We start from the raw sequence: 8,429 nt of genomic DNA, 5'->3' as shown, positions 1-8,429 counted from the left end.
ATTACGATCTTTATATCCATACGTTTTTTATGAATGCATGTATGGATGTTTTTTTATAAAATCGTAAGTAAAAACATATTATATTTTAACGGGAGTAATCTTAACGAAAGTTATAGCAGACTTAAAAAACGAACACGTAGATATAAAGATCGTTAAAATCAGATATCGTATGAAGAACTTACGACGTTCGGAATACAAAACCTAAGTCAAACCACAAGACCTATGCAACCAAGCAGTCGAGGCCGCGATGGACATAAGCATCAACAGCCCCAAACACCTCATCAATCAGGCACGGACGCATGATTTGGTAGTAGGTGTTGCCAGTCCGTAGAAAAAAGAAAAAAAAATATCGAAAATATCAAAAAATTTACACTGCGTACAGAAAAAGCAGGGGTTGTCGGTGCCACTGCGGGCACCTAAAGAGAACCGTCCCTGTCATCAATGATAGTCTCATGTTAGATGTCGTGAGAAAAACCCTAAATAAATCATTCATAAGTACTGAATTGGTACAATAAACAAAAAATGACTTATTTTGAAACAAAAAAAATATTAAGGACTAAATGTGTACAAAAATATTAAGGACTAAATGTGTACAAAATGAGAAATATATTACCGTAATAAGTCATTTTTCCCGGCTAACCTGGAGTAACCGGTCATAAGGACTGAATGTGTACAGTTTAACAAGTTGAAGGGGGTAAATGTGGTCGAAAAAAAAACTCAGTGACCAAATGTGTACAAATCGAAAAATATATTACCCTTTTAAGTCATTATCCCCGAAAAAAAAATGTTCAATTTTTTATTTAAAATTAGATGGACAAACAGTTAAAAATTGAAACTAATCATGTACCGACTCAAAACCAATGCCAAAAGTTTTAGTAAAAAATTCTTTTGACTGCTGTTTTAGATTATCCTTTTTATCTAATAAAATAAAATATAGTTTATTATACTCATCCACCGGTTAATAAATTAAATATAAAATTGAAACATTAAGAAACCTAGGGTTGTTTATTATTTGGATAAACTTGAATTGTCCAATTGGACAATTTGGATTGGACTATTTGGTTCGTGTATTCGGATTTTTGGATTGTTTTCAACAAAACCGAATTATTATTTTGGATTTCAGATTGGTTTTGGTTTATAAAATAAGAACCAAATAGTCCAAAAAAACCGAATAAATATTTATTATTTATTTATTTATAATATATATATATATATATATATATATATATATATATATATAGTTATTTATTAATTTTGTAATTTATTTTTTCAAATAGGTTCAAAACGTTTCACCCGATAAAAAAAACATTAATATGCATTTTTCTCTCAAAAGTTTTCTATCTATAAAATATTTAACTATAATATATCTTTAATTATAATATATATTTTTAGTAGTTGTTTATAAATTTCAAATCACAACTAAATAATTTTTTTCATTTCTTGTGTAAAGTTAGGATAATATTATAATTATATGTCGTTTTAAAATGTTTTCGTTTTTGAAAGCCGAATTATAAAAACCGATCCAACCGAATTGTGATCGGATCGGATCGGATTTAAATTTAGTTTGGACTATTCAGATTCATGTTTTAAAAACCTAAATCAATTTAGATTCACTTGATTGGAACCGATCCGATCCACATAAACAACCTTTAGAAACCAAAATAAAATGTTTTAAACACATCAAAAACAGCATTCAAAATCATGGCCCACATGCAGTCCTCTACGTCTTCTTTCTCCCTAATTTTTGGTCTTTTTTCTTTTCTTTTTTCGTTACATTCCAATTTACAAGCCACGTCCAAATAAACAACAAAATAGCTCGGGTTGGGCGAATGGGCGGTGCTTTTGTTTCGACAATCTCATTTCTCACACAATCAACACACACACAAAAATACACACATCTTTCTTGTTTTCTTGCTTTTCGAACGAAACATGTTTATAAACTAATCCCCAATTCGTTCTTTCGATTACTTCAATAACATGGACTCTTGAAAGTCATGTTCTTTCCATACTCTGTTTTCGTAAAGTAAAACAGAGTCAGAATTCCGTGTCCAGTTTCACCACTCAAATATAATAGAAATTTTCTGTTTCTGATATGAGTGTGTTTTTTTAATCCATAAATCCAGAAGTGAGAGAAAAGAATTCTATAATTGTCGGGTTTGTGGCCTATATCTGCATCTGAATGGATATTGGATATTTCTTGAGTATCTATATCTAAAACCTAGAAAAAGGAGTGGGGATCTTGCATGATACCAAAAGGGTTTCTCCGATTTGATTCTTTTTTTGTTTTAAATCAATTAGATTCTGTCGGGTAAGGCGGGATGGATTTCTGGCCGGAATTTCTCGCAAGCAGTTGGGGTAAGGAATTTGTCGCCGGAGGATTCGGTGGAATCGCCGGAATCATGGCTGGATACCCACTTGACAGTATCAGAGTCCGGCAACAAAGCTCCCCTTCCGGCTCTGCTCTTCGCATTCTCCGGCAGGTTGCTACTACTGAAGGTCCTCTTGCCCTTTACAGAGGCATGACTGCTCCCCTTGCCTCCGTCACCTTCCAGGTTCTTATTCTTAACTTCGCTTCATCTTCATATATGAATTTAAACATCGCTTTTTTAGGATCTTAAGTCGTTTCGTTGTCGCCATATAATTAGAATCAATTGGATGCACATCATCTTCTATATCTAAAGTTGTAATTTTCACTTTAGATATATTATTTTTCCTTGCAGAACGCGATGGTTTTCCAAATCTACGCCATATTATCGCGAGCATTTGACTCATCAAATTCCTCCACCGACCCCCCATCTTACAAAGGCGTAGCCCTAGGAGGTATCGGAGCCGGAGCAATCCAAAGCATAATGCTCTCCCCAATCGAATTAATCAAGATCCGACTTCAACTCCAAACCCAATCAGAAAAAGGTCCCTTAAGTGTCGCGAAAAACATAATAAAAACAGAAAGTTGGCGTGGACTCTATAGAGGCTTAACAATCACAGCCTTAAGAGATGCACCTTCACATGGTTTCTATTTCTGGACATACGAATTCATGAGAGAACAACTTCATCCTGGGTGTAGAAAAAGTGGCCAAGAAAGCTTCAACACCATGCTTGTTGCAGGTGGACTTGCGGGTGTTGCTAGTTGGGTTTGTTGTTATCCTTTAGATGTTATTAAAACTAGACTTCAAGCGCAAACACCAAATTCAAAAGTGAAGTATAATGGAATTGTGGATTGTTTTCAAAAAAGTGTTAGAAATGATGGGTATAGTGTGTTGTTTAGAGGACTTGGAACTGCTGTTTCTAGAGCTTTTGTTGTTAATGGTGCTATCTTTACAGCTTATGAAACTGCATTACGGGTGTTTTTCAACAATGGTGATGGTAATACGATTGATAAGCAAGAAACCCTTCAAGCAGATAATGCTATTTGAGCAAGTTAGACTAAAAGAATTCAGAAACAACACATTCTGAAGCAATGTAGCTCAGAAATCGGAAGTGGGATATGTAAAGATGTTTTAAACTTTTAATCGTAGTCATGTAAAGAATTCAAGAAAGGGTTGCAATTTATTTTGTTATCACAACTTTTCTTGTTATATCATATTAAAAGTTTTGATTTTTAAATTCAGTAACTAGTAACTACCTCCGTTGTCTCTAAGATTGAGCCCTGTTAACATATGAACATCATTGTAGTTTCTAACAGCCTGCACAATAGATCGAACTTGTTTGTAAGGATCTGAAGAGTTGAAAATTTCAGAATCAATGAAGACTCCATCGCAGCCCAATTGCATCATGAGAGCAGCATCTGCAGGCGTGACAATACCTCCAGAAGCAAAATGGACTACAGGAAGCCTACCCAGTTGCTTGGTTTGTGCAACAATGTCGTAAGGTGCACCCAATTCTTTTGCGAATGTGAAGACTTCATCTTCATCCATGTTTGTTAGAACCCTAATTTTTCCCATTACTTTTCTTACATTTCGGACTGTGTCAACAATGTCGCCAGATCCAGATTGATCTCCTTGAGTTCTAATCATCGCCGCACCTTCTCTCGCTCTCCTCAACCCCTCGCCCAAATCCCGACAACCTGACACAAAAGGGACACGAAAGTTATGTTTGTTGATGAAGTTATCGTCGTCGGCTGCAGCAAGAAGCTCGTTTTCGTCTATGTAATCAACGCCAATGGCTTCAAGTACCTGTGCTTCGACAAAATGGCCGACTCGGGCTTTTGCCATTACGGGAATCGGGACAGATTCTTGGTATTCTTTAATAACAGCTGGATCTAACATTCGAGAAATGCCGGAGGTGGGTGTTGATGGTTCTGATACAATCACACAGCAAGCTCCGGCGGATTCAGCGATCTTGGCTTGGTTGACGTTAGTGACATGGATAATTGCTCCGCCACTAAGCCGTTGAGCTAGTCCGACCTTGACTGAGAAGGGATTTTGATCTTTTTTGTTGAGATCCGACACGGCGGTGTTGCCGTAAATGGTGACTGCAGAGTCGTCAGCCATCTGCTAGGTGTTTATCGAAATGCGTGAAAGAGGAGTTGTAAAGCAAGAATCGTGCACAATGATTTGAGTTGGGAATCTATGTAGAACAGTAGAAGAGTATAGGAGGTTTCAAGCAAGGTGGAAACTTCCGTCGAGGTTCGTCGGTGGCATATTTTCAGGAATATGCAGAAAAGCCATGTTGCATGATACCTGTAATTGAAATACACAATCAATTATAATTCAGCAGAGCCAATATTATTAAAATAATAGGTTTGTTTGTTTAGCTCTGAGTTTTTTAACATCTTTCGTGCAGTAAAGTTTAAGTGCGTAGGATTGCGAATTTATTGGCTTTTTTTTTTTTGAAAAGCCAAGAATTCTTGGTTTTTTGCTAAAGTTTTTTTTTTCCTATAAAATTATTGTTTTTCAAAATCTTTTTAACTTATTGGTTTTTAGAAAAGTTCCATAAAATAATAAATCATTTTAAAAAAAACTTCTAAACACCGACTAAATGTGTGTTTGAATGTTGTAAATGTTGGGAAAAAGAAAACATAATATCCTTGTAAAATTTAGGGGCAATGGACAATTTATAACACTATTATTTTGGTTTCATCTTATATGTCATATCACTCATGTTGTTAGGGAGGAGGGAGTCATTCCCTCCCATCTTACTCAACAGTCAACCCACTGTTACATCGGCTTTTCTTTATTCTCTCTATTCTTACCCTTCCAACTCACAACACATGAAATCCTTATTTTTCATAACCCACTCAACTTTGAATTTTAAAATAAATACACTAATTAAAATCATTCAAAAATAATTAACAAAACATTAAAAAACGTATCAACTAATTCACAAACTAATTAAAAACATACAAACACAATTTGGTACAAGTTTTATAGCTTGAAGTACAATTAAGTAAGACATAGAAGAATAGAGAGAAAGCTAGAGAGAGAAAAGTGGCGGTTCTAGAATCCCACTTGAGATGAACAAAAGCTCGAGCCCCATCAACCCCTCGACCAGGGGATCAGAATCTGACGGTACCGTCGGTACCGCCCCATCCCAGCTCCCCAAACCGCCACGACTTCCTCCTCCCTTATAACATCATTGTGGGAAATGGTGACCATGTTAGGCGATATTGAGTGCATCGGATTGTTATGCGAATTATGACTTGGCAAGCCAAGTCATGCGTGAGTTGTTTGGCTAAACCACCCAAGATTTATGGATTTGACATGCTTATTTTGGGGTTGCGGGTTCCAACAACGACATCAACGTTCTTGATCAGTCACCAATATTCAACAATCTTTTGTCATGAAAGGCATCAGAAGCCACTCCTGTTACCTACCAAAAGCACGACGCCCCTAGGTAAATGAGCAGCATCAGTGGCGGACGCAGAACGTTTTAGTAGGGGTGACACTAAAAAAAATTTCGGAATAAATCTAAATTAGTAGTGGTACTTGTATTTTAAGCCGGTGCACTTAATAGAAAAAAAAAATATAAATTTTTTTTACACTACATGCCGGAATCGGAGCAGTGGCCCGGGACCCCCCGGACTCCACTAAGGTCCGCCACTGAGCAGCGTGTCCCTCAGAACTTCCTATAAATAGTAGGCTTAGGCCTCCTCATTTGTTACACCATTCTCTCTCTTTCAGTGATAATCTCTCTCTCACCTCGTGATTCGACTTCTCATTCTAAGTTTGATTAGTGAAACTCTATAAGTTTCAGAAGGAGATAAGAAAAAAGGAGTTAAAGTTTTGCTCGTGGCTATTCGAACTGCAAGTAAGTTACAATTACTTCTATCTTTAATTGGTTACACCATTAATCGTTATTATGAGCCTGTAAGTGTTAGATTAATCATTGATTCCAGTTAAATATATTGATTGATCTACTTACGGGATAGGTGTCTAGGATAGACATGTCATGGCATATGGTTTTCCCCAAAAACCTTATCTTTGACCCCGTTAAGCTTTTAACTGATCCATTATGGAAAACAAGCGTTACACTTTACAACTTGTGTACACAACACAACGACTAAGAAGCCAAGAAAAGAATATGAGCTATAAAGTTATTGAATATTTTATAGATATAGATCCTTAAGAATATATCGGTCTAGAACTAGTCTTAAGAAGTATGGAAGGTGATAAAAAATACATATGTATTAAGGATCAACTGTAATGCCCCGATTCCAGGTATTGATTTAAATAAAAGGTTAATTGGTTTAATGTCCTACTCGACGAGTTGGTTGCCCTACTCGTCGAGTAGCAGCGGGGTTGGAACGCGTGTTTAGTGACCTACTCGACGAGTCCACTAAAGGACTCGACGAGTAGGAGCTGGTAGATTAAACCCTAAATCCCAGGGTTTTGCACCCTATTTAAGGAATGATAAGCCTCCTTTGGCCTCTTTGCAGTCATTTGAGAGCTCAGAAAATCCTAATTCGTGTGGTGTTTCACTTTGTGAGTGTAAAGCTTTGGAGAGGAGATCTTTTGAGAAGAGGAGCTTGGGGAACAAAAGGCTTGGAGCAAGTAGAGTGTGGGAATCAACACTTATCTCAGTTATCACCTTCTGGAGGTAACCAAATCGCCTTTTTCCTTGTAAATCTCTTCTATTGGTTGAGTTTAGGGCTTTTGTGAGATATTAAGTTGGAAGGATGAGCTATGGGCTAGATCTGAGGTTGTAACTTCAGATCTGGACCCTCCTCAGATTCAAGAAGCATAAAGTTACAGCTTTGGTCATGATTGAGGTCCCTCTTGAGCATGAAGCTCCATTAAGAACTTAAAATAGGCATTTAGAGCCTTTATAGCCATGCATGCACGTAAAGTTTACAACTTTACGTGATAAGCATGCCCTAGAAGCTTGGATCTGTGGTTTGGAGCCGCTGCATGGCTCAAATCAAGTCTGTATGGGAAAAGGATTGAATGGACTCGGCAAGTCGCGAGGTCGACTCGGCGAGTCACATGAAGATGGCCGTGAACTCGACGAGTTGGATGAACAACTTGGCGAGTCCGATGAAGATCGCTGTAGACTCGACGAGTTGGATGAACAACTCGGCGAGTCGGATGAGTTTTGCCCAAGTTATGAATGTGTGTGTGTCCGTCGTGTGCAAAAAGGAAAACTCGACGGGTGGCCTTAGAGTTTGGTCGAGAATCGGAGAAACTCGACGAGTCACCTCGATGACTCGGCGAGTGGGATAGTGCTTCAAGGAACTCGACGAGTAGCCGAGGGTACTCGGCAAGTAAGGTCAACATGGACTGTTGACCTTGACTGAGGACTTTGACTTTGACCAGGGGTTGACTAGTGGGTTATGGAGTACCTTATAAGGTTAAGGACTTATGAGTATATTGTGCTATGGTATTAGGTGGTGGAGCCTGTGCCAAGTGATTCGAGAGTTGGGTTTTATCTTCCGGGTCGACATTTGCGAGGTGAGTTATCCTCACTATACTAAGGGGTCTAAGGCACCAAGGCCAGCCCATTGGATATGTTATCCTAGCAGTGTTAGATGTTGGGTATGAGTTAGTGTTGCATGCTAGTGGTTATGCCAGTTAGGTAGACCTGTAGGACTACCTGTGATGTTATATGATTATTGCATGCTCAGTGGTTATGTTATGTTATGTGATTGTTATATGGGATGGGTTGAGGTTGTACTGCTTCGTGCGGTAGCCAACAAACCCTGGGAGCATTCCAGTTACGGGCTAAGGGAGACTCGTACTGTGGGGTCGGGAGCATTCCAGGTACGGGCTGAGGGAGACTCGTATTGTGGGCTCGGGGGTATTACAGTCTGTAGGGTTGTGGACCCGTTATGTGTTGTTCTGTTCAGTTTGTTATGATATGTTATTGTTGACATGGTTATGTGGACTGTATGTGTATCGGTATTTTGGGGGTAACTCACTAAGCTTTCGGGCTTACAGTTTTAGTTTATTGTTTCAGGTACATCAGGGGATCGTGGCAAGGCGAAGGCATGATCG

The 8,429-nt window shown here is 38.3% G+C and overlaps 1 protein-coding gene and 1 pseudogene across 1 annotated transcript; one reads left to right on the top strand and one right to left on the bottom strand.

Annotated features, from left to right (window-relative positions):
• The first annotated feature begins 1,795 nt into the window (after nt 1–1,795).
• LOC145108098 (mitochondrial arginine transporter BAC2-like) lies at nt 1,796–3,603 on the top strand. Its single transcript, XM_079045092.1, has 2 exons — nt 1,796–2,552; nt 2,721–3,603. Exons 1-2 carry the CDS (start codon nt 2,319–2,321, stop codon nt 3,411–3,413), a joined length of 927 nt encoding a protein of 308 aa, XP_078901218.1. The 5' UTR covers nt 1,796–2,318; the 3' UTR covers nt 3,414–3,603.
• Nucleotides 3,604–3,611: 8 nt separating this feature from the next.
• Nucleotides 3,612–4,740, bottom strand: LOC145108099 (pyridoxal 5'-phosphate synthase-like subunit PDX1.2 pseudogene; annotated as a pseudogene).
• Nucleotides 4,741–8,429: the final 3,689 nt, after the last annotated feature.

Source organism: Lactuca virosa, chromosome 4 (assembly GCF_052849685.1).
Source record: "Lactuca virosa cultivar CGN04683 chromosome 4, Lactuca_virosa_CGN04683_v6, whole genome shotgun sequence".
Lineage (NCBI taxonomy): Eukaryota > Viridiplantae > Streptophyta > Magnoliopsida > Asterales > Asteraceae > Lactuca > Lactuca virosa.
Note: the sequence above shows the minus strand (reverse complement) of the source record. Positions and strands in the feature narration are given on the sequence as shown.